The sequence below is a fragment of the Passer domesticus genome, chromosome 23 (assembly GCF_036417665.1).
Source record: "Passer domesticus isolate bPasDom1 chromosome 23, bPasDom1.hap1, whole genome shotgun sequence".
Classification (NCBI taxonomy): Eukaryota; Metazoa; Chordata; class Aves; order Passeriformes; family Passeridae; genus Passer; species Passer domesticus.
The window spans coordinates 1,401,089-1,427,329 of NC_087496.1; the positions used below are offsets into that span (position 1 = coordinate 1,401,089).

General features: G+C 49.4%; 1 protein-coding gene across 3 annotated transcripts in view; it reads right to left on the reverse strand.

Moving 5' to 3' along the window:
* Positions 1–6,248: 6,248 nt before the first annotated feature.
* FLI1 (Fli-1 proto-oncogene, ETS transcription factor) overlaps positions 6,249–26,241 on the reverse strand; it is an 89,237-nt gene continuing 69,244 nt past the window's right edge. For all 3 annotated transcript variants that reach the window (XM_064397650.1, XM_064397649.1, XM_064397651.1), the window contains 4 exons: positions 25,445–25,510; positions 10,751–10,813; positions 9,658–9,705; positions 6,249–8,676 (listed from right to left, as the gene is read on the reverse strand). In XM_064397650.1, coding sequence (XP_064253720.1) covers positions 8,147–8,676; positions 9,658–9,705; positions 10,751–10,813; positions 25,445–25,510 — 707 coding nt within the window. In that variant the 3' untranslated portion in view covers positions 6,249–8,146. The remainder of the gene's footprint in view (positions 8,677–9,657; positions 9,706–10,750; positions 10,814–25,444; positions 25,511–26,241) is intronic.

Below are 26,241 nucleotides of genomic sequence, written 5' to 3' on the forward strand. Positions count from 1 at the left end.
GAGGTGGATGAGTGAGGGGAGGCTGGAGATGGGACAGACCCACTTGGTGTCTCCTTTTTTTACACAGCTGGCCAAATTTAAGCAAAGAAAGCATTAAGCCCTCGCTCTCCTGGGCAACCACATCCCAACCAGCTGTGCAAAACCACCACCATTAATCCCTTGTGACAGCCCAGCACAGAGACAGGTCGGGATTCTGGGGACTATCAGGAGAGCACAGGGCTACAGGGGAGCATGGGGATTCTGGGGAGCATTGGGGATGCTGGGGAGCATTGGGGATGCTGGGGACTGTCAGGGATGCTGGGGAACACGGGGCTGCTGGGAGCATGGGGATGATGGGGACTGTCAGGGATGTTGGGAGCACAGGGATTCTGGGGAGCATCAGGGATGCTGGGGATCAACAGGGATGTTGGGGAGCACGGGGATGTTGGGAGCAAAGGGTTCTGGGGTCTGTCAGGGATGCTGGGGATCATCAGGGATGTTGGGGAGCACAGGGATTCTGGGGACCATCTGGGACGCTGGGGAGCATCGGGGATCCTGGGAAGCACAGGGTCGCTGGGGACCATCGGGGACGCTGGGGACCATGGGGGCTGCAGCCATCCCCGCGGTGTTTTCTTGCCGCCGCCACAGGATGGCACCGCTCACCTGCGGATCGGCCGCTCCGCAGCCCCGAACTCCGCAGGGCGACAGCGGCAACCTTGAAAAGCAAAGCAAGAATTTATTGGGACCGTTCCGTGTTTTATTACACAAAGTTCAGTGCGTTTAGTGGCTCGGTTTTGGCACGGGCCGTGCCAGCAGGATGTGTTTAGCCCCTTCACGGAAGGGCTGGGAATTCTCGGCGGTGAATTCGGAGCTGCTGAGTGAGTGGAGAGCTGGGGGCTGCAAACATCGGCTGCTGCTGCACCCAAAGCAGAGAGGGGGGATCAGGAACGGCGAGGCTGGGTCTGGAGAGACCCATATTCCATAGGGAATTCTGCTCTGGAACGCCAGACCAGACACTGCTCCCTGCTTTGTGCCTCAGTTTCCCCTGCTGTTAAAACCCAACAGCACGGTGGTGCTGGGCTAACGCTTGGATTCCATGGCCTCAGAGGGCTTTTCCAATCTCACTGAGTCGACGATTCCACCACAGATCAGGTCGGGACAGCCCTGAATCTTCCCTGTGTTAGTTTCCAGCAGTGCCCAGGGCTCCTGCTCAGATGAAGCTCCCCCGTGTTCTGGTGCAGAGCTCCTGGTGCAGCAGGGAGCCAACCCCCCCAAGGAGTCACTGTCACTATGGCAGGGCCTGCAGAGCCTTGGGATGCTTCTGGAAGCCCAGGTCACATCCCTTGGTGCTGTTGTGCTCGGAGCTCCCCAAACTCTGTATGGAACCAGCCCAGAATGCCAGGATGGTTTGGGCTGGAAGGAACCTCAGAGCTCATCTCCTTCCACCCCCTGCCAGGCCCCCTGCTCCCCTCTATCCCTCATGGAGAAGGATGCTGCTCCCCAAATTCCCACAGCAAGGTTGGGATGCTGGGTCTGCAGAGCTTGGAATGTACTGGGTGAGGATATTGGGGAGTGCTCAGCTCCCTGTCAGCCTTGAGCCTCCAGAAATGGAGCATTAAGGGAAGTTTTAAATCCTCCACAGAAACATTTGCCCCAAGCTGAACCCCCTTCTTAATTTGTTTTACCCTAACACCACAGTACACTCTTATATCAGATATGTGTACATATACACACACAATTATATCAAACAGGTGTACATGTACACACACAATTATATCAAATATGTGGATATATACACACACACAATTATATCAAATATGTATATATATATATACTGTTCTATGAAATATACATAAATCTATATGGGATCACAGAGCAGTTTAGGTTAGAAGGGACCTTAAAGCTCATCCCATTCCACCCCCCTGCCATGGGCACTATCCCACGTTGCTCCAAGCCCCATCCAGCCTGGCCTTGGACACTTCCAGGGGTGTGGTAAGTGTATATATATAATAGATAGATGATAGACAGACAGACAGAGAGATGCTAGATAGATAGATAGATAGATAGATAGATAGATAGATAGATAGATAGATGAATTGTATGTATGTATGTTTGTATGTATGTATGTATGTATGTATGTATGTATTATACATGAGTCCTGAGGGAGACAGAAAACCCAAGGAAGGTGTTCAGGTTTCTACAGGTGCCCTTTGCCAGCACAACCTGCTTGAGCCACTCCTCGGGGACACCGGGAACACCGGGAACACCGAGGACATGGACCCTGAGCTCCAAGGTCGGCCGTGTCCCTGCCCAGCCCAGGTTGGGGACACTGGGAACACCAGGACACAGACCCCGTGCCCAGGCCGTGTCCCTGCCAGCCCGGCATGGGGACACTGGGAACACCAGGACACAGACCCCGTGCCCAGGCCGTGTCCCTGCCTGCCGGGCCGGGCTGGTGCCGGGCTGAGCTCGGCGCTCGCAGCAGCAGCAGGGGAGGTGCGCCCAGCCCTGGGCTTTACAGCTCCGGCAGACACAAACTCAGGCAGAAGCCAAAGCAAATAACAAGTTTGCAGCAGTTCCTGGAAAGGAAGGAGCCGGCTCTGGTGGTGAAATCGCCCCGAACTGCCAGAGCCCCAGGCTCCTCATCCTCCTTCACCGCTCCGGCTTCATGCAAGAACTCCAGGACCGAATCCTGCTGTCCTGGCCCTGGTTAGGAGCAGCAAGGTCCCTTCACCTGGGAACCTCCCCTGCCCAGAGCCCTTTCCTCTGCAGTTGTTGTCTGGGTCGGGGTGGCTGCTGGGCTGCAAACCCAGCTGTGCCCATGCCCTGCCTCCCGGGGCAGATCCTCGGGGCCCCCTGGGGCAGCTCCCACCGTGGGGTGCAGGGCTGATGGGCTTATTGCTGTCATGGCCTCAAAACTGCTCTGCCTTTGGTCTTCACATCCTGTGCATTTGGTATCGTGCTCTGTTTGCTGCTCTTGGAGCCTGAAGAGCTGATTTTTGCCAAGGACCTCTAATTCTATTCTGGTATAATAGAAGAATCTGAGCTTCATGTGCAGGGATTTCTACCTCTGTAGTAGAAAAAATCAGAACACACAAGCTAAATTACTCGTTGTCACTCTCCACACAACCTTAATCAGAGGTCTCTCAATTCTTTTCTGATTTGACAGAAAGGTCTGAGCTTTATTTGCAGCGAGTTCTGATTTCACAGATGAAAATTGTCATGTGTGTGTTATGCTGGGTATTGTGCAAAAATATACAAATAAAGTCTTTGAAGTGAATTCATAAACTCCAGCCCCTGACGTGCCCCTGGACTGCAGCTCTAATTAACACCAAATGCAGCCACGCTCAGTTTGATGTGGGAGAAAAGACTTGGGTAAGCAGCAGGCTGAAGTCTCACCAACTAATTTCACAGAAGTTATTAAAAATACTGGATCAGCACAGCAAAGCAGCCTGTAAAAACTCTATTATTGTAATAGGATAATGAAGTGAAGCTGGCTGCTTTCATGCAGCATTTACAGACTGATGGCTCTCTCCTTGTGACACAGAGGTGGGAAACAGCAGCTGGGTTCATCCCTCCTTGGAGCACAAAGCTTCAGGCCTGGGCATTTACTGCCGTGGATGTGGATGGAACACTGCTGGGCAACTCCAGCCTCACATTAAGTATTTACATCAACAGAAGTTATGGCAGATTTCCCTCATAATTAATGTCTCATTTAGGCTGTAGTGTACTTGTTGGGCATGAGCATGAGAAATCTGTCTTTGTCTTTACTAAGGGAAGGTCTTGGCACAGGGAAATCCCTCTCCCCTGTCCTGGCACAGAGAAATCCCTCTCCTTTGCCACAGCACTCTGTTAGAAATCTGCAGCTGTTTGGAAATTCATCCTCAGGGCTAAAATACAATTTTTAAGTATATAAAACAGGAAGACACCAGTGTGCACAGGACGTGGGTTCTGGCATTCTGGGATTCTGGACAGGAGTGATCTCAGGGATTCTGGACAGGAGTGATCTCAGGGATTCTGGACAGGAGTGATCTCAGGGATTCTGGACAGGAGTGTTCTCAGGTGCTTGGGTCTGGAAGGATTTGTTATCCCCTAGTTCAGTGCATCTAACGAGTGCTTAAGCTGGGAGCTCCTTCTTCCAGTGGGGATAAAAAGCCTGCTTCAAAATCCAGTTCAAAGCAGGTTCTAAACCTGCTGGCTGTAATTAAGCAGAAGGAATTCACACACAGAGGCAGGACCAGCTCAAACAGAGAAAAGCAGCACAGAGATCCAGCCAAGAGAGCCAGAGCTCTGAGCCTGTACAGCCATGGCTGATTGTATTCTATGTACAACTGCACTCTCTATTGCTAGAGGAATGTACAGTTAATTCCAGTTTGGCACATCTGATTAGATCCCATTCAGGGTTTGAGGCTGGTGGAAAAGAAATCGTGGGGAACACCAGATCCCTGGAAATCAGCAGCTGAATTCACCCTGAGTGCAATGAGAGCTGGGTTTCCTGGGGAGCTCTGAGTCCTGAAAGTCGATGCAGGGAAGGTTTTCTGCTGTCCCTGCTGACTCCCAGCTCACAGCCAAGTGATCCCGATCATCCGCCTGGTAAACTTTCTGATTTAAGCCTGAAATACTTGAATTCAATCTGCCTTGTCCTCCAGGGAAAAGCAGAGAGTAGCATTAGGGCTGTCAAGTTCCTTGTTTGCTTTGTCTCAGTGTGCCCCAGAAACTTGGGCTGGGAGGGCAGATCCCCCTGTTCCCATCCCTGCAGCTTCCAACACAGCTAAGCCAGGCTGATTTTGAGGGGTACAAATTACCAATCTCTGTCTTATTACTCTTGCTCTGAGAGAGGAATATAAATTATTGAGATCCTGTGAAAATGCTATAAAAGGTGCCTGGGAAGTGCCCCAGCAGTGTGAGGCTGTCTGGCACGCTGGGGTGAGATCTCCTTGCTCTAAGATCTCTGGATTCTTTGGGAATGACTGGAGTAAGAGGCAAAATCTGTCTAGAGCTAATACTAGGAAAAAAAAAAAAAGAAAATGTAAAGATAAATATTAGTGTATACTAATATTTAGAAAGGATTAATGCCAGCAATGCATGAAGGGAAGGATGAAAGGAGGCAGAGAAGACCTGAGCTGGGATGCTGCTGATCACCTCCCATCTCAGGAGGGCTCCTCTAACACACTGGGCAGCCCAGAATCAGATGCTTCTTAAATTGTTGGTTATTTTCAAATGTCTTTTTTTCCCCCCAAGGTTCCTGCTGGCCAAATTTTGCTACGAGGGACATCTTTGCACTCTGATAACCTTCAGATTCTGCCTTTAGAAGCTTTTGTGCAATCTCATCTTCTGATTTTCCTATTACTGGCAGGCGGGCAGGACATGGTATTCAAATAAAATACTTGATATTTCCACTGATGCTGCACAGCCAGAATTAATCTCGCTGCTGCTGCAGTGGAAAACAACAGAGATAAGCAACAAACCACCCGCTCTTGTGACTAAATTGAGCAACTCTGTTGGAATCCAGAGAGGGAGCAGCTCTGGGGTGCTGGAAGTGGCCCTTTTCCCGAGCCAATCAAGCTCTGTCCCGGCGCTCAGCAACAAAAGGTTGTGTGCAGGAAGGAAGTGCTGTGCTTGTGCAGCCCTGCCTTCCCAAGGCTTTATCAGGTCTGCAGGAGCTCCAGATATCTCTCAGGACCACCGTGCAAAAGTGCAGGAAGTGCCTCGGCCTGACCTTTATCCACAATCAGAAGATTCCTTGGCAGAGCTTGTTTTTGCAGCCTGCACCTCAGGAATGCTGCGGAGCACTGGCTCTCCCTGGGGTTTGGGGATAGGTGGGAAACAGGAGCAGGCTGGGCACAAACTGACATTCCTGGGGGGCCCTGGGGCACCCCAAGAGCCACCTGGACACTTCAGCTTCTGAGCTCTGGCTGCCCTCCCACTTTCTCTGTCTCTCCATGGACAAAAGCCAGAGCCTGGGTTTTAATCCCTTCAACGACCAAATCCAGTCTGACCATCTCTGGCAACAATTTTCTGGAATGAATGGTCAATACTACAGGGATCAGGATGGGTTGCCACTACCGTGGAGCTGCTTTCTTTCCCTTTTTAGCTAAATTTAATTTCAAGTGCATGCAAGTGTGAGAAGGGAGGGAGAGAGTGGGACAATTTCATGCCTTAGAGAGAAAACCACCATTTATTTTGTCACTTTTTTTTACATCATCTTCTTCATACAACTGTTTCATTGTAACATTAATACATTTAAAAAAAAAAACAACCCACCAAGATAGCTTGCAAAATTATATATATTTTAATATCCAAAAAGTACATTGCATATATATAGTAGCAAAAGCCCCATTTTCCATGGGTAGTTCCTTCATACTTAAATTTTGCGATTATTGCAGAAATGTTGCTTAAAAACACCCCGAAAGCACTAGGACCTAACTGTATTAGTTTGATCTTCTCTTCCCACTTTGTTAAATAATGGCATCAGTGCTTGTGTTTAACGTTCTGAGCAGACTCCAATGCTCTGGTTTCAGACTCCCCTCCTGCAATGGGATGCACATGGACCAAATCCCGCCCCCACAGAGTCCCAGGGGTTGGTCTAGACTAGATAGTTGTGATCCTGTTAATTGGCTGCCACTTAATACAAGTCAGCTAATGGGTTGTACATGGAAATCTCACCCCCCAGACATCTGTTCCAAACCCCAAACGCTTGTGGTTTACCCTCTGTTTATGGCACCAAACCGCCGCTTGTGCAGCATCACATTCACATCTGCAAAGCTGGGGATGTCTCAGAGTTCTGGAAGGGGTCAGATTTCCACAGAATCCCCCAGCAGAAGCCATCAAAAAGAGGAATATTTCATCTTTTTATCTATGAAGTGGTTAAGATCATCCCAAAGTTCAGGATTTGGGTGAAAAGCAATCACAGAATACTGCAATGGTTGCCTTGAGATGTTGGGCCTGTTTTCAATCAGCCTCAATGCGAACATGGGAGTAAGTGGAGTTAATTTGCAGACAGCTACAACAGAGTAATACAGAAAATCCTCTCCTCTAGACAAACCCAGGGCAATCTGGAGGGTTTCTGGCCACTTTGGGGGTCAGTCATGGATCCAGTTGCAGGACTAAGCCTATCTCCAACAGATACATTACTTGTGTCTTATTTTTTATTTTTTTTTTAGCAAAAAGTACAAAGCTACAGCCCAAATGTACAGATTGAAAAGATGTACAAATTACATTAAAAAAATAAACAAAAAACAACCGAGCTGATAGTAAAAAACAAACCTGCATTTGTGACCGAGGTCAACTCGTTTTATTTACTCTTTCTTTTAAAACTGTGAGATATAGGGAAAAATAACTCTGCATAATTTATACAGTAATTTGCCTTCTGGTTTGTTGACCCTTGGTTGACGGTCTGACAAACGCACAGCGTTCGCGAATCGGTGCTTCCAGAGCCCGCGGCTCGGGCGGAGCCAGGGACCTGCTGTCGTTTATTCACTTCCCTTCTGCTGCCCAGGAATGCCTGTGCTTGACTTTGCCTTAGCTTTGTTCTGGTTTCTGCTGCTTGCTGAGTTCACACACAGTCAAATGAAGTTGTACTCTAGGAAAGTTCCTTCAATGCCCTTTACTTCTTAAAATATACATGTACATATATATATATGAATATATATATATATTTAATTTCCAGTTGGGTGAAATTCCTCCTCTGTCTTAGAGCTAAGATTCCAGTTGTGGTGCCCTGCAGCCCAACGTCCTCCACTGAATGGTCAAATGGCCAGTGAGAAAAATCCCATTCTAGTCATCTTTTCCTATGACCCACTGCTGGATCTATGCCTTGTCAAAAGCCTTTGAAACCTTAAAAATTTCTGTCATCCAAAAGCTAATAATCATTCCAGGGAATGGTGAACCATCTTCATTGTCACTTCCTACAGAGGACACAAGCCTTTAAACCCCAAGGAAAAGGCAGAGTACTGGCCCACAGGAGCTTCCATCTCTCAGTTCAAGACACAAGAGGCAAAGTTACAAAAGTAAAAGGTTTGGTCCAGGAATAACAAATATCCAGTTTCAATTCTTCCCCAGAAAGGCCACAATTATCCATTAAGGGTCCCCCCAAAAACCATACAAATCCCAGGAGTAAAGAAAAAGTCCAAACAGACTGCTCAAGGCCACAGGCAGATCAAAGCATTTAGTAATAGCTGCCCAAGTGCGGTGTGACGTGGGCGTTGGGGTGGCGGGGCACGTTGGGGTTGGGGTAAATGCTTCCTGCAGGGGAGGTCCAATAGGGGGAGGCAGCTCCAAAGAAACTGGATGATGTGACAGGCATGGAAGAGGGGTGTGGGGGCACAAAGTTCACCTTCTGCTGGTGGGCATGGTAGGACGGCATGTAGGACAGATCCGACGGGTACTTGTACATGGAGGACTCGGTGGGGTGGGGCTGCAGGGCCTGGGCGATGCCGTGAAAGTCAAATTTGTAGGCATACCTCTTGCCGTGCACTTTGGTCATAATGTTCTTGTCGTAGTAGTATCGCAGCGCCCGGCTCAGCTTGTCGTAATTCATGTTGGGCTTGCTCTTCCTCTCGCCCCAGCGCCGCGCCACCTCGTCGGGGTCCGTCATCTTGAACTCGCCGTTGGTGCCCTCCCAGGTGATGCAGCTGGCGTTGGAGCTGTCCGACAGCAGCTCCAGCAGGAACTGCCACAGCTGGATCTGCCCGCTCCCTGCAGACACAGCCAGGGGAAAGGAAATGACTCGGGCCTTCCTGCTCAGGGCACACACAAAGGCAGGAAACAGAAGGGCTATCTCGATCTCGACTGGGAACTGCTCCTTCGGGCCTTGGAAAGGCGGCCCTAGCATGGATAAACTGTTCCCAGCAAACAAGTTACTCAGCCCTTTGTTCTGGGCCTGGGCCTGAGGTCACACTACATTTCATAATGGTTGCCTTTGGCCTTAAAATCCTCGGGCTGTTCATAAACAGGGCTTTCTGTGAGGACACTGCTCTGCAGAGTTTTCACTGACTGGCTAGCACAGTGTCCTTCACCCCTCCACTGCTCTCTGTTTGCCATGGAGATTGTTTTGGATACCTCCAGCTCTCTTTCCAGTGGTTTATCTGAGTTACACGGGATGATTTGCTCCCCAGATGACTCCTGGTTTTACTCAGTGTAGTTGTACAAGTAGTTAAGGGTAAGTTAAGAGCCTTAGGAGGATGTTTGCTTACAGGCATCCCATGTGTACAAGTTTGGTTATTCGAGCAGGATTTGCTCCAGGCAAATTACTTACTCCCTAAAATCAGGGTTTATTTACTGCAGATGATGTGCTGGGGACAGTTGCACTGTCACTTTCAAATGTCACTTTTTTCTGCCTTTCTTCTTGTAACCCAAGCAGGAAGTGAAAAATTAATCTGTACTGCAAATCTAAGAGACCAGCACTTAGGTCCCCTATAAAACTCTTCTCAGAAAATGCTGGGTTTGGGTCAGAACATCCAGGATGGGGATTTTGTCCCAACAGAGATGTTGTTGCACTTTTCTGTAAGGATTTTGGCAAAAGCCCTTGTGAGGTCACAGCTGCCCAGTTCAGTGGCTCTCACAGGTCCCCACAAGGGTGCAGGGGCAGCAGCTGCTCCCCCAGTGCAAGCTGGAGCAGCAGCTCCAAAGGAAAATTCCTCTTTGATAAGGGGGTTCTGAAATGTAAAATGAACTCACCTGGATTGGCAAGACGGCTGCTGGTAGGCCCCAGGATTTGGTAGGGATCTAAAAAAATAAAATAAAATTTTAAAAAATTATCCAACAAGATTTAAAGGATATTTCATCAAAGAGAAACTCCAGGTCATTATGTTTGTCCTAGAAACCAAATTTTCATTTTCTTTCTTTACTCCTTCTGTCCCTTCTCCCAGGGCCTGGAAGTGCTCCTTCCTTCTTTCTTAGCAAACAACCACCAGCTATTTCTGGCATCCAAAATGGCACAGCCACAGTTTCTGGCACTGCTCTCAGACCTGCCTGCTTTTGCAGTCTGGGATCTCCTGGACATTCCCTGCACTGTGTGGCAACCAGAACACATCAAACGTGGAAAAAACCTGTGGGATAGGAGAACAGCCACAAAGCAGAAGCAAATGTATTTTTCCTAACAGAAACGAGCTCAATAAAAAGGAGAGCAGATGAGATTTTCAGATTCACTGGTTAGCAGCTGAGCTTGCTGCCCTGGGAGGGCAGGAAATGTTCACCCAAGTCTCTCCTTGTGAGGGAAACACAGCATTAGAGAGATGAGAGTAACAGGAGTTTGTCGCTGGCTCCACCAAGGCTGAGTTGTTCTTGAAAACCCCACAAAGCATTTATTAGGAATGAATTCCTTCCCTTTCTGTGGGGCCTCCTCAGCCCTAATCTCTGCACTTGTGCTCTGCCTCTCTCTGGTTGGATTTGGATCTCTCTCTGGATTTGAATCTCTCTCTGGATTTGGATCTGCAGCTTTTGCTGGTGGATTGAACCAGTTCCAAGACAGCCAAGCCCAAGCAGAGGAAGGGGATGGGGAGCAGCTGTGCCGGGCAGGGAAGGTGAGGAGGCAGCAGGGGACACCCCCTGCTCTGCCCGGAGGGGCTGCTTTCCTCCCCTGCCCCCTCTGGGCTGGGACAAGCTGGGATGCCCCAAGGGGACCCTGCAGACCCCGGGAGGGGCAGGGGCAGAGCAGGCACAGAACCCTGGGGAGAGCTGCAGGCACAGCCCAGCCCCTGTCCTGAGCCCTCCCCTGCCCGTCCCTGCCTGGGGCTGCTCCCCCAGCCCAGGGTCACCGACCCCACCTCACCTGGCTGGGGCCGCTGCTGCTCCGTTGTCTTATTCACATTTTGTGTCCCTGCCACAGGAGGGCCTGGAAAGAGAGAAGGGGTTTATAGGGACAGAGAACAGGTACAACGTACAAAACACATCCCACAGGAATCACAGCAACTGCAAGGGAAAGGTTTGCTCAGACTAAGAGCTGATATTTTGGGGGTTGCACTATAAAATAAAGAGATGTCCCTAGAAATTTAAAATTTCCGTGTAAAATGAAAATGCACCAATAAGGAAAGCATTATATAGATATTTATAATTTGCTGAATAGTCAGTGAGACAAGGAAAATATTATGTAGATACTTCATTAATTTTCTGTCTTTTTTTGCAACTGAACTTCCATTCTAGTTTGCATCCACCCTGTGAACAAAAAAATTGGATTATTAAATGTACAAATGCCTACCTTCTTCCACATTGGAGCTTTTCCCACATGTTTTGCAAATGCAAATTCCTTTTTAGACAAAAAAAAAAAAAACCCAACCTGGGGTTTATCAAACATTTAGTTGATAATATCAAGGTGATTTGTATAAATCCCTTCAACAGGAAGATCTGCTCCTCCTCTTTGTATCATTTCTCACAACAGAAAACTGTGACTCGAAATATAATTCTCACATTTGGGATGAGCACAGCTAAGGAAGCTGCAGATCAAAGGGAGGGGACTCTGCCAGGTGCTGCCATGTGGATTTACAGCAGGAGAGCCCTGCTGAGGGTCAGACGTGCCCACCCTGCCCAGGGAGAAGCCCAGCAGTGGGACAGGGGACAGTGGCTCAGAGCCTGCAGGCTGGGCCAACTGCAACATGGATTTTAGGGACAGAGAATTGGTCTGAGATGTCCAGAAATCAAAAAATCAAACATCAAAAAAATCAAATCAAACCAAAATCACTACATCTCCCTGTTGGAATCCAAGGCACCCTAAACCCAGCAAGGTGTGGGCAGGGCTGGAGCAGAGGGCCTCATCTGCTGCTGGATTTGCCTTTCTGCAAAGTTGGCAGAAGCTCTCAGGATGTCCAGATCTGTCCCTAAAACCATCACAGCAGGGGACAGGCCTGTGATTAACAGGGTCTCTGTGCAGAGGATTTGCTGCTGGCCCCTTAACCAAACCCTACAATTTTACTCTGTCCATAAGATCATTCTACTTCTCATCTGTCCCCAGTTCTACCTCTTATCTCTCCCCAAATCTTCTGCTCCTCTGACACAGGCCAGCTGCGCCCAAGTCTCATTTTAACTTTCCATTGCACAGTTTGTGACTCCCACTGGGACAACTTACTTTTGGAGAGGCCAGAATTCCCACTACTGCCCCATCCTGCTCCCCTGACTGCACCGTAGAAGGGATCTAACAACAAGACAACAGGCACACAGGGGGTGGAAAGAACTTTTCCTAGAAAAAAAACTTGTAAGACTTTGGCTTACAAGTTGTGCTTGTGGTCCCAGCTGGCTCACCTTCTGTAGGACTGCATTCTTTTCCTCTCCCACCTCTCCAGTGCTCCCCCAGCCCCTCACAGAAGTGTACATAGGGCTGTAAATGCAGCAATGGGGCTCTTTGGGCAGTTCTCTAGCCTGACACATTCTGACCATAAAGTGCTGTCCTTGCACTCAGTGGAATTCAGTGAGACCCATCCCAGCCAAAAGGAGACCCCTTTCTCTCATCCCAAGAGCACAGGCAGAGGAGGAGGAGATGAACCCTGTTACTGTTTCACATAAATTAGATTCAGATTTTAAAGCTGGGGAGGCTGAGGATTTGAGGTGACAATAAGGAGGCTGTTTCAAGGAGATGCAAAAGGGGGAAAAGCATCCTCAGGGACATCCCAAGTACCCCACTGCCCAGCACCTCCTGCCTATGGGGCTGTGCAGCTCCCTGAGGATCCATCCCAGGCACTGGCACATTCCTCCAGCACTGGGAAAGCCGCTGAGGCTTTGAAATTACAGCCTTGCAGTTATTGGCATGGAAAGGAAAACACAGAGGAACGGGAGAGGGGAGGGTGGGGGTGCCGGAGGAGGAGGGAGGAGAGAGGAATGGGGAAAACAGAGCTCGTGTAATCTGCCTGTTTTTATTTTTATTTTACTTGTTTGTTTTTTTCCCTTTTTGCAGAAACCACAAACCCCACTGCAAATAGATCAGACTGGAAAACAAACCACTGTGGTTTCAGCTGGGACAAAGAGTGGGATGGGACAGCCCGGGAAGAGGGAGGTGACAGCTTCATCTACACTGCTCCAGCAGGGAGACCTGTCCCATTCAGGATCCCTGTCCCCATTCAGGATCCCTGTCCCCATTCCATATCCCTGTCCCCATTCAGGATCCCTGTCCCCATTCAGGATCCCTGTCCCCATTCAGGATCCCTGTCCCCATTCAGGATCCCTGTCCCCATTCCATATCCCTGTCCCCATTCAGGATCCCTGTCCCCATTCAGGATCCCTGCCCCATTCCATATCCCTGTCCCCATTCAGGATCCCTGCCCCATTCCATATCCCTGTCCCATTCAGGATCCCTGCCCCATTCAGGATCCCTGTCCCCATTCTGGATCCCTGTCCCCATTCAGGATCCCTGCCCCAATCCAGATCCCTGTCCCCATTCTGGATCCCTGCCCCATTCCATATCCCTGTCCCCATTCCATATCCCTGTCCCCATTCCATATCCCTGTCCCATTCCAGATCCCTGTCCCCATTCTGGATCCCTGTCTCCATTCCAGATCCCTGCCCCATTCAGGATCCCTGTCCCCATTCAGGATCCCTGTCCCCATTCCATATCCCTGTCCCATTCAGGATCCCATCCCCATTCAGGATCCCTGTCCCCATTCAGGATCCCTGCCCCATTCAGGATCCCATCCCCATTCAGGATCCCTGTCCCCATTCAGGATCCCTGCCCCATTCAGGATCCCTGCCCCATTCAGGATCCCTGCCCCATTCCATATCCCTGTCCCCATTCCATATCCCTGTCCCATTCAGGATCCCATCCCCATTCAGGATCCCTGTCCCCATTCTGGATCCCTGTCCCCATTCCATATCCCTGTCCCCATTCAGGATCCCATTCCCTGTCCCCGCGGCCCCACAGGCAGCAGCGGGGCTGTCCCTGCCTTGTGCTGCTGGCACCTTTCCCCAGCCCAGCCCGGCGCTGTCCCTGCTCCAAAGCAGGGGCTGTTTGCAGGGCCGTTTTCCTGCCGCAGTCCCGATGGATCCCGGGGCACGGAGCTCCCGCCGTGACCCAAAGCAGCAGAGCAGGGAGGGGTCTGAGGCAGGCCCTCTGTCCCTGTCCCCGCTGCAGCCAGGCTCCGACTCCCCTGCTCCCCTGGGACATCCCTCTGAGGTATTCCAGCCACAGTTCTCAGAGCCGTGTTTAGGGAAACACTTTGGAAAACCCAGCTTCTGCACTGAGGAAAGCAAAACCCTCAGCGATGTCCACCAGTGGGGATGTTAATGTACATTTTGGTTTGTTCAATCCATAAACAGTTCTGTAATGTAACATTAATGGAAACGCCATATGATGGTTCTGTTAAAGGAAGGCAGCAATTCTTTTTCCAACAGAAAAATCCTTTTCAAAATAGGGAAAAATTTCCTTCCCAAAAAGTAGTGGAACTCACTGAAAATTTTCAGTTTTCTCTGATTTTTGGGGGACCAGATCATTGTAATCAAGGGAATCAACTGCTACAAAGGGGTTGCTTGATCCAGAGTCATCAGCACATTTTGGGTAAATAAATAGGGCATGATTTGGAGAGATGATCTTCCTCCTCCTCCTCTTGCTCCTCCTCAGGTTTAATCCAGGCTGACTGAGTCCCTTTGCCTCAGTTTTTCCTCTATAAATATGGATTATGGAGCAAAGTGCGGGAATGTATAGGCGCAGCCTTGTGTTGTAGGGTGAGATTTGGCCCTGAGTGTGACTTGGCTGTAATAAGAAGGGCTAAATATGATAATCAGCCCTGCTATTGAAACACCGTGTGCACTCAGCTACTGCAAGTTTCCAATTCTCTCTCCCCCTCAAAAAAAAAAAAAAAAAAAAAAAAAAAAAAAAAAAAAAAATTCCAAATGCAGGAAGCTATTTTTATTTCACAAAAATCTCTGCAACGTGAAAGAACCACACCAGCCTTCCTGGCCTCCAGGCCCAGGCTCAAAAGCTGAATGTGTTTAAAGCAAAATGGAAAAGGCAGAGCCAGGGAACCCCTCCAGACTTTTGCAGGTTCCTGCAAAAACAGGATCATGCCCAGGACCTGACGCCCAGTGGCTCGAAGAGATCCTACAGAACTGCAGCCAGACAGTGACAGGAATAGCCTTATCTGTCATTTAAACCACTCCGATTTTACACCAAAACTTGCCATGGGATGGAAATTCAATTAAAAGACTTGGACTGGGGTTCTCTCCTGGTGTAAATCAGCAAATGGCTACAGTGAAGTGGGGCAAATTTATCCCAGAAAGGATCAGGTCCCTGAGTCTGGTTTAGACTTAAAAGGCCCCGTGGAACAAGAGCCCTATGACAAATGTGTGTTCAATACAAAATGGAATTAAAGAGCAGAAAATAAATCATAGATGCTTTCAAGAACTGTCATTCTGCAGCTGTCTGGTTTATGTCCAGAAATTCCCCAGCATGAATGCTCAGTCTATTAGGAGGAAGGTAAAGGATATTAATAATGCTTTGCACTTTCACAGCAGCTTTCAAGCGAGGATCTCACAGCTTTGCAAACATTCGCACTCACAGCGCGCCTGGGAAGAAGGTTAAATATAATTTTATTTATTCGCAGGCATAAATGCACTTTCTGCAGGCTTCAGCTGCCTTTTCCAGATGCACTGCCTTCCCAGGAGCTGGGCTGTGGGGGGCAGGCTGCAGCCCTGCTCTCTGTGCCCTTTCAGCCCTGGTCCCCACTCTCTCACCCCAAATCTGCCTTGGCTTCTCCCCTGGTACTCTGTGCTCAGCTCTCCAGACAGCCCCTGTCTCCCCTGGAGCTGTGTCCCCTCCCAGCACCTCTGGGGCATATTTAGTCTGAACAGACTGATAGATATAGCTGGGGGCAGATGGACAGACACACAGACTCCCTTCCCAGGAAACCAGCCTGAAAACCCCCAGGTGGATTCCCACACCACCATCCCAAATCCTTGTCAGTCCTGTCAGCCTGAGTGCAGCCCAGTGAGCAAGGGAGGCTGTGTTTGAGATATGATGTATTAGGGAGCAAACCCTCTCTGATAAACTTCAAAAAAAAAAACCCCAAAAAACCCAACCCTGGTGTTTTATAAATCTGAGAGTTTGAGACAGAGGGGAGGCAAGGGGGGGTTCAGTGAACAATGGGCTCACAGTGCCTGCGCTTCCTGAGCTGCTGGGAAGTGCTGACAGCCCCTTCATCCTGCTCCCTCTGAGGAGCTTTCCCAGTCAGGCACCACTTTGTGCTACCAGCCTGATGAGGCTTTCCAGGAGAACAACGAGCTTGGGGCCTGGAACAGCCACATTTCTTAGGCCTTTATTTTTCCAGGATGGATACAGTAGGGCTGGGTCATTTATGGACTAAATGCTTTAGGGACACTATAGGGGAATCTTATTTGGAATGCTACCCATGCTGGCACTACAGGCAAGACTGGGAAGGGATGGAGAGCCCAGGAATATCTGGAGCTGGCACCTCCAAGGAAATTCAGCAGCTGCAGGGTGGGAAGGGGCTTGTCCTAAGCCATGGAGACAGAGCCAGGAAGGGAAACAGGGAGAAGGCAGACCCAGGGGTCCTGGGGTATCTGGGCGGGTGATGTGGCCAAGTGGTCACTTGGGGTCTATTTGTGGCAACCACTTTATAGGGAGAGAGGGAAAGGAGGGTCAGACGCCTGGAGAATCTTGTGGATCTCATAGCCCACTTCAGATTTGCAGCCTTCTCCTGATTTGCTTCACTGAAACCCCTAAGGCCAAGTCCTGCCTGGAAGTACCCGTGCTCCCAGCCCAGGTGAGACAGGTGACCCCAGAACAGTTCCTCCTGCATGCCAGGTTTGGGCCATGGACTCTCCGTGCACAGCACAGGCTGGGTTTTGCAAGGAGTCCTCCTGCTTCAAGAGGAAGAAAGGTCCCTGACCTGGTGGCTGGAATTTAAATTAGCTTTCCTAGATGGGAAAGCAGCCCCAGGTGTCCTGGGGGTGCAGACCTGTCATTAATCCTAGTGGTCCCTTGGGGTCTATTTTGTGGCAGCCACTTTATGGGGAGAGAGGGAGAGGAGGGTGCAGAGCCCCTGGGCCTCTCCTGCCCAGGTGAGGCTGGGGTTGGTGGCACCCCCCTGGTGCCTTGGAAAGGTCCCAGCATGGGAACAAACCCAGCCCCCTGTCCTGCTGCCAGCCCAGCCTGTCAGCCAGGCCTGCCCATGTGCGTGTGCCCAGCCCTCAGGCTGCCCCTTCCCCTCCTGGGCATCCCAGCGAGGAGCTGGGGCCCAAAGCCAGCGGAGAGCAGAAACCCAGGCTGCAGTTCCTGCAGGGACCAGGGGGCCAAAACCACCCCCAGCTGCTCCTCGAAACACCCAGGGCACTGCTTTACATGGTGGCAGCAAACATTTAACTGTGGAGCCCAAAAGGTCCCTCCCTGGCTCCAGGGACATGTTCTGAGTGCTCCGCAGACCGACAGGACATTTCTGACTGCCCCACAAGACCCACAGGATGTTTCTGACTGCCCCCCTCACCCCCAGGACATTTCTGACTGCCCCACACCCAGTGCAAACCTCGCAGGTCAGCAGAGGAGCTCCAGCTCCCCTCAGCACAAAGCTGTGAAGGCTCTGGGCTCTCACGTGTCTGGGTGTGGGCAGGGATGGTGGCACAGGGACTGGAGCAGGGTCTGAGGACTCCTGTGGCCTTTTCCAAAGGCTGTCCCATCACATTTACCCAGGTGCAGGGACATGTGTGCCACACTGAGCCTCAAAACCTCACAGCATCACTTGTCCTGTAAGGAACTGCTTTTCAGCTTGCTATCTCTGCTAATTAAAACAGTTAATTAACACATGTGCCGCATGTCTTTGTCATTTCTGGCCAGTGTTACTGTGACTGTTCCCATGGTTACATGAGCCTTCCCAGCCCTTCAGCACCAAGCTCTTTATTTTCCCCTTCAAAACACAATGTGCTGTTCCTTGAGCTGAGGAACCACCACTCCCAGAGTCAGAGGAGGAAATCAGTAATTCTAAGTCTCTTCACTAAGAGGAAGAAACTCACTGAGTGCAGAATGATTTCAAAATTACTCCTATTTTACATTATCAGGCAATTTGATTATTCCACAATTGAAAAATATTATCAAGCCATATTTGGTGCACTGTTGGATTCAGAGGCCTTTCCAGCCTGAATGATTATGTGATTCTCTGATCTCTACATTGCTGTTACCCTGTTTCACAGATCCCATATCCAGGAACAATGCTGGGTTTTGACCTAAAGTCAACTCAAACCAAGTGAGAAGGGACTGATTGCTGGATGTAGGTGAGAAATCTGCTGCAGAGATGGATGTGAAGGGCAGATTTAGCCTGGGGAGTGTCTGAAAGTGGCTGAGAGCCTGGTTATGAATTGCTGCCTTTACAGAAATACAGATCAGAGGGATTAAACCTTTCTGATTGAACTGCTCTGAATCAGTGATGGATGAAGCCCTGTGGCTGAAGGCCACTCATTTCCAGAGTCAGACAGGATGGATGGTACAGGAATAGGACTGGGATTCAGTATTGCTGTCCCTGGCAGCGTCCCAGGCCAGGCTGGACAGGGCTTGGAGCAATCTGGGACAGTGGAAGGTGTGGGACAGTGGAAGAGGTGGGACAGTGGAAGGGGTGGCTCTGGATGGGCTTAAGTCCTCCCAAGCCAACCCATGCTGGGACTGTGATTTCCAGAGGGGATTTCCTGAGGCAGGGCATGCTCAGGACAGGTGGCTCTGTTTGAGCCCTGTGCCCTGTCCCTGAGCAGGGGTGCAGGGAAGGAGCCCCCACAGGGCAGAGGGCCCAGCCCTGCTCCCCCCTCAGCCCAGAATCTCTCCCTGCTGCCCCAGCCAGAGGCAACAGCCCCAGTGGTGTCTGGGGCTGGGAAACATCCCTGAGCCAGCAGTGCTGGCACTTCCTGAGCCACGTCTGCCTCAGCCCTGCTGGCCTCACAAAGACACATTATGGAGAAAAGGAGGAAGTAATGAGAAGACTTTTTTCCCTTATTGTTGCTTTTTTAATATCAGCAGCAGAAATCCCAATGCACAGTGCACAGAGGCTGAAGAATGTGTCCTGAGAACCCTTCCCAGAGCCAGCCTGGAAAAGCAGATGCTCTCCAGCCAGCAGGGATGATCCTGAGCCATGCAGGGCTGCAGGCACAGCCAAGGCACAGCTGCACAACCTCTGCACACCTAGAGAACCACCCAAACACAGCCAGGGGCGGGCATGAATGTGCCCACGGCGCTGTGTGGATGTCACCCCCAGCACAGGGTGTGAAACCAAATCATTGACAGGCTGGAGGTTGCTCTTGTTGAAAAACACACAAATGCAGAAGTAAAAACCTCATATCCATGGAGAAAAAGGCCACGCACACATGAGAGAAAAGGGAAGACACACATGCACAGCCATGGCAGTTTTACAGCTTTTAAGTCATCATCAGGAAACAAATTAACTCTTGTTTTAGGAAATAGCCCAAGCACTTCCAAGGCTTTGGGAGGGAGAGCCTGGCACCCCAGCAAACCTGTGACCCCCCCAGCACAAAAACACTCCTTGCACTGCACTCCAGGCAAAATAATAATGGCTCTTTTGCTGGGGGAAAGGAAGGATAATGGTTACTTAGAAAGTGCTCCAGACAAGCTGTCAGGTTGAATTCAGAGAACTGGAGTCTACTCTGGGACAGCGCTGGCTCGGGGTGATCCCTTGTGAGTTGGGTTTCCTGCCTGCTACAGCTTAAAGACAACGATTCTTTGTTTCCAGTTTTTCTGGTGAAAAAACACACGCCTGCCTCCGAAGAGGGTCAGGGAGAAAGCAGACAAAACACTAACTCTGGAATTTCAAAGGAAAACAATTAAAAAAAAAGAAAGTATAAAAAGCAAAATCCAAGCGCGCTGGCTACTGTCTCCCCTGAACTCATAAATCCCTGCTTGGCCACACAGCCAAAATGAAAGGAGACCTAAAAAAGCCTCCCCTTTTTCTGCTGCTGAGCTAAAAATGGGATATTTCATCACCAGGCACACAAATATCATAGAGAAATGTTTTAGCAAGTACAGACAGTTAGGAGGGCACAAAGCTGCAGCTGCTTTTCCTCTGCCACAACTGAAGCTGGGGAGTTTAAAACCTTTGCTGTGAAAAGGGGCTGCACTGACACACTCAGAGGAGAGTTTATTGAACATGGTCAATATTTTTCACCACAACCTTTCAGATCTGAAAAATGGCCTTTTCAGAAGAAGGGTTTTACGCAGGAATTTGAGAGTATTTCCTGTGGGAACTGTGTTATGCAACCATATTCCCTGCAGTCTCTGCCCCTGTCTCCCCAGTCCCCCAAAATCTGAACCTGTTACTCCAAATTGTCACTGAATTTACAAGTGGGAGAGAAGAGTTTTGAGGAGTTCCTGCCAGTTTAAAGGCAGCCCTGATGGGGAGAAAAGGAGCTGCACAGACTCATATTTTGTGAGATACTAGGGAACTGGAGTGAGAGGGGTTTTAATTGATGCTCCAACACCAGAAAACTCTTTCTTAGGGCCTCACAATGAACATAGGTACAAAGCCCCAGGAAATCACACTGGATTTCAGAGTTCACTGATTTATTTATCCTCTTAAATTTGCCAATAGCCCCACCAAACACACACACACACCTTGTACCCAAACATCCTCATTGTTCACACAACAACTTCTGTAATGTGATCATAAATATGGGATAGCCACAGAATAAACCCTTAAAATTCCCCCCTCCATCCCTGTTCATGCATTCACATAGAGATTTCTTCCCTCTTTGAAAGGTACCACATCCCTTTTTCCTGTGCAACAGTTTTGGTTGGATTTCTGAGACTTTGGGCTGGTTTGTTACTGTTCTCAGCCAAATCTGGAAGGCTCAAGAAGGATCAAATCCTTCTCCGAAATTCCCTGCCAGGAGCCAGGTGGGGGTTGGGGTTTCTCCCAGGAAAAACTACAGGACAAGAGGAAACACCCTCAGGCTGTGCCAGGGGAGGCTCAGTTGGAATTTCTTCATGGAAAGTGTTGTTAAACACAGGAAGGGGCTGCCCAGGGAGGTTTGGAGTCCCCATCCCTGGAGGTGTCCAAGGAACACCTGGAAGTGGCACTCAGTGCTCTGGGCTGGGGACAAGGTGGGGATTGTTCACAAGTTGGGTTTGGTGGTCTGGGAGTGCTTTTCCAATTTAAATTATTTGGGATTGTGGGATTCTGTTACCTTGGGCTGAGCACAGCGTGTGCAGAGGACAGACCTGTGCTGAATGCAGCTTTTGAACCAAGATCCTGAACGACCTGGAGATAAGCAACCCCAGGAACCCCTCTGGTTAATTGTCACCTCCCCTCACACCCTCTGCCACCTCCCTGCACAAACACCACTTCCCTGGGATCAGCAGTGCTGGAGCTGGGGGTGCTCAGCCTGGAGAAAAGGAGACTCAGGGGTGCCCTCCTCACTCTGCACAGCTCCTGAAAGGTGCCTGTGCTCAGCTGGGGCTGGGCTCTTTCTGCAGGCACTGACAGAACCAGAGCACACAGCCTCCAGCTGCACCAAGGGAAATACAGGCTGGATATCAGGAAAAAGCTTTTTACAGAAAGGTGATAAAGTTCTGGAATGGCTGCCCGGGAGGTGGTGCAGTCCCCATCTCTGGGTGTGTTTAACAGAGCCTGGATGTGGCACTGGGTGCCAGGGTTGAGTTGAGCTGTTGGGGCTGGGTTGGACTCGATGATCTTGAAGGTGTCTCCCAACCTGGTGAGTCTGTGAATTCTGTGAATTGGAAAGCACCACACATCCCAGCCCAGGCATTCCCACAGGCTGCATGGACACAGGGAACATCACACATCCACACACCAGGGCTCTGCCTCGCTGCGAGCCCCCAGCCCTGCCCTGGCCTCAGCTCCTGCACAGCATTCTGCTCCAGTATTAAACACAGGAATTACACAGACCCCAACACACTAAAAACTTTAAAACTGTGCTGGAGTGAGGCCAGAGAGCTCAGAGCCCTTTGGGGACGTGGCCCTTTGGCCTCCCAATGTTGTTGTATGTGAATATTCTTTCCATTTCCCTATGGAAACTTGCTCAAATGACACCATTCTGCAGGAGAACACTTTATGCTCTCCCTGGACTGGGGCAGATCGTGGGCTCAGATTCCTGTGCCTGTCTCTAGTACCCACAGCAGATCACTCATTTCTCCAAACAGTCCCAGAAAATGACCCAGACCATCTCTGCAGTGGGAGGGGGACACAGCTCTTTCCACTCAGCCATGAGAGCAGCCTCATTTCATTTCCCAGAAAATTGCTCTCCAGCCAAAAACCACTAGTGATTTTCATTAGAGCCATTTACTCCTCTGAGGCAGCTGAAGACAATTTGTCCCAGTGACGCTCAGTCCCATCCTTTGGAGTGTTTATGAGGCTGGGAAGGGGAGAAGCTGAGGCAGCAGGAGGCCTTGGAACAGGACAAGGTTCTACCTGTCTGCTGTGAGAACACTCAGCTGCCCTGGGCCCCACTGTGGGACTCAGGATCTGCTGTAAAGATTCCCAAAATTCCTGCTGCACAGATCTGCACTTGAGCTGCAGCTCCTGTTTGCAGAGCTGGCACTGCAGGGAGCGAGAGGACAGAAAACAGAAGGGAAAAAGGGAGTCAGGTCTGCAGCTGCAGCCAGGGCACCAAAGCCAGCCCAGGGACAGCACTGGGACAGGGCCAGGCTCCCTGTGCTCCTGGGGACATCGTCCTGGGGGAGGGAGCAGAGCCTGTGCTGCATCTGGAACATCTGCAGCTGTCTGTGCTGCAGCTGCACTTTTTTTTTTTCTTTTTTTTTCTGACGTGTGGGTTCTTTTTTCCAGCCGTGGAGGGAATGTTTTGTGTAAAGCAGAGTGTAAATGCATGCAAAGGGCTCCTGTGTCTCCCTAAAATCTGCACAAACAGGTTATTTGCGCTAGTTACATAGAAAAACTACAGGAGGAGTGAAGAAAATGGTATTTTTTTTCCTATCTTTGGCATGGTTGGTACTATTTCATCACCTGCTTTTGAATCCTCAAGGGAAGGTGGTTAGAAAAACTCGTCTGTTTTTATTCACAGACGTAGAGAGGAGAAATATTTACAGGATTGGTAGATTCCAGATGTATTGGCATGAAGAAAACTGTTTAATCTTTTGAGAAGTTAAAAAATCTTTTTAAAAAATCATAATTTTTAACCTGAAATTCCTTTTTAAAAAGAACATAATCCTTTGGAGTGAGACTATCATCTTGAAGTGAGCCCATTAAAAAGGAAACAAGGAAAATCCTGTTTCCTAAAAAAAACCCCAGACTGAGGAATTCCAAGTCCAGTTTTATGAGCATCATGAGTTTCTGCTGTGCTATTGGATGAGCCACTTTACCCTGCTCCCCCAGTCCCTTATCTGCCAGCCTGTCGTGCTCTCCTATCCCTTTCCCTTATCTCAGTAACCTCAGGCAGCTGCAGTGGCTTGGAGTGGGGCAGTTTGTGCTACACCAATACCCAGTGTGGAAGGAATGGTGGAATTTATGCCCTATAGGGAGAAATGGGGGAGGAAGAGATGGGATTTCAACATTTCTACGTAGTTCTTAATTTTTATTTGCCTCTCTCCTGGGCGTGCTTGGTCCTTTATTGCCACATGATGAAAGTTCCATGTGAAGCTGAGGGCTCCACGCTGACAGCAGTGAACCCAGAGCTCTGTCAGCTGCACTACAGAGACACCCTCGAGGCCACTAAAAATGCAGGGGGAGGGACACTTTCCCCTCAAATTTCTTTCAGCCTGAGTGACTCAAGGCCCAAGTCACAAAGTGTTTAAAAATTCAGAGGAGTGCAGTTCTACACAGATTTTTTTTTTCTTGAAGAAAAAAATATTTTAAAAATCAGACTTTTCTTGGCTTTAGTTTTAGCAACTGCCTCGCCTGAGACAGAATGAGCAGAGGTTTGGTGTGAGGGGAAACTGTGAAGGAATACATGTCCCTACTCTATTCCCTTTATTCCCACTATATTCCTACTACACAGTGCAAGCCCAGCTGGGATGAACTTTAAATAGTCATTGTTAATGTCAAAGCAGCAGTCAGAGCACAGCCCGAGTAGCTCTGTCCCTGTATGGCCCCTCTTTCATCAACTGTGCTGCCTCAGAGGGAGAACAGTGCCAGGGAGCTCCAGTGGGCATTTACCTGCTGGACAAGAGGAGCTGCTGCAGGAGCAGCCCTGATCTCGTGTCCAGCTCCGAGGCTGATGCTGGGGATGAAATGCAAGGAGAAAGGAGGGCTCTGGGGGCAGCACAGGAAGGAGGCAGCCAGACCCTCCCTGCAGGAGCTGTTAAAGGTGGGCTCTGTTTGCTGCAGCCCTTCAGTGCAATGGGAGGTTTTGTCTCTCCATCTGCTTCAATAAAAAAACCTTCTGCCTTTCCCCAGTGCTCTTTTAATCCAAACTCGAGGCTTGTCCATGCAGCCACGTTCTCCTGAAGAGCAGAGAAGCATTTGTGACAGTCAGGGAGCTGGCACAGGGACAGGCTGGCTTCAGGGGTGGGCAGGAGTTTCACCCTCCACAGAAATGTCTCCAAGGAGGAGCTGAACAGAGCCCAGGGAACAAACCCAATGTTCCTGCAGCAGCACAAAGGGAAAGGAAAACCCATTACAGGCTCCTGTCCCTACACAGGAGTTACGGAGCACAGAATGGATTTTTGCTCTTTATCACCCTACTTAGGGGTGATAAATTCACCCAAATATTCACTATATAAATTCAACTTCTCTATGTAGGTTAGGGATGTGCTTCATCCTGTCCCTGCCCATGGCCATGGACTGGAACCAGGTGATCCTTAAGGTCCCTTCCAACATCAACCATTCTGAGATTCTGTATCACACCAATGCTCACAACTTTATCCTGACTGAGAGTCCAGTTTGTCAATAAAAATAAGAACAAGAAGCAGGGCTGGAGGTGCAGAGAAAATCCTGAAACACCTGACTGAAGGACCCACAAACAACTCCAAAGCCTGAAGGAGTCTCAAGAGGGTTATTAACTTTTAAACTCCAAGGTTTCTAAGCTATAGCTACATGGTCAGAATTTCTACTAGATAAAAACCAGATGGGTTATTTGAAACAAAAAAGAAAATCAAAGTATTCCAAAATGAAAGTGTCAAAAAGATACAATTAATCTTCCTTGCTGGTTGAAATAAGCTACACATCCATGGATGGGTTTGGAATACCTGAGTGGCCTTTACAATAGTGAAATTCATCGTGAGAAGATTTGATCCTTTAAACTGTGAACTCAGAGAGGAACAGAGTCTCAGACCTTGCTGTCTGTGTGAGATTCCAAACTGTTCACATCAGGAACAGAAAATGTGCCAGCAGTTCACCAGCTCAGCAAAACACCAGCGTGACAGTGAAACGTTTGATGCCACGGTGCTGGCTGGACAAGCAGAGATGGCATTTCCAGCCTGGGTGGGGCTGCACAGTGAGAATTATTCCTTTTTAACTGTGCTGTGAATGCAGAGTGGAGCAGAACATTTTCTGCCAAGGATATTATTAACGAGGTCTAGTTTTAACCCAGTCAAACCCAGGACATTTGTATGTAAGACACTGACCTTCTTTGGTGGCAAGACGTGAGGAATCTGTGTGGGATGGAGTGTTGTAGACCAGCAGTGAGCTACCTGCAAGGCAAAGAAAAGGAGTTAGAGTAGTCTGGGCACACTCTGCCACGGGGAGTCATCAGGGCAGATAGGAAATGTTGTTAATGGCATGAAAAAAAGAAGTTGTTGTTAATTAGGGAGACATTTTCTGTGAAATTCATCTAAAAGCTTGGTAGCTGCAGGGCACATGTGCTGCTGTTTCCTCACTTGCATAATAAAGATATTTGTCTCCTTCACTGAGTGCCTTGATGCCCCCCATTGAAAACTGATCTTAAGGTGTGAGGTTGTACAGGTACAGGATCTATCCCAGCCCAGCCTCCAGAAATGCCTGTGGCACAGTTTGTGTGACAGGATAAGGAAGAAGCTTTTCTCTCACTGGCTGTGATAGAGAAATTTCCTGTTTGAGGAACAGGCAGGAGAAAAGACACAAATTGCACTGTCAGGACCTTTTTGGCCATTTTTAGAGTGTCACATGCCTGGTTTGGGGCCAGCAGCTGCACAGCTCTCACTGGGATTCCAGCATCTCCCTGCTCTGGGGAATTTGGGAACAGCTCCCTTGCTTTAGAGAAGCCTTTCCATCCAGCCCCACGTGACACACAAGTGCAGCACAAAAAGAACCTGTTGGAAGGGTCTCTGTTCTGCACAGTCTGTGAGGAAATGTTCCTTTCTAAGCATTTCCCTCTGGTTCTCCTGTAAACTCTCCTGGAAATGGAGGAGGAGATCCTGGGAGTCCAGGGAAGCCAGCATGAAAT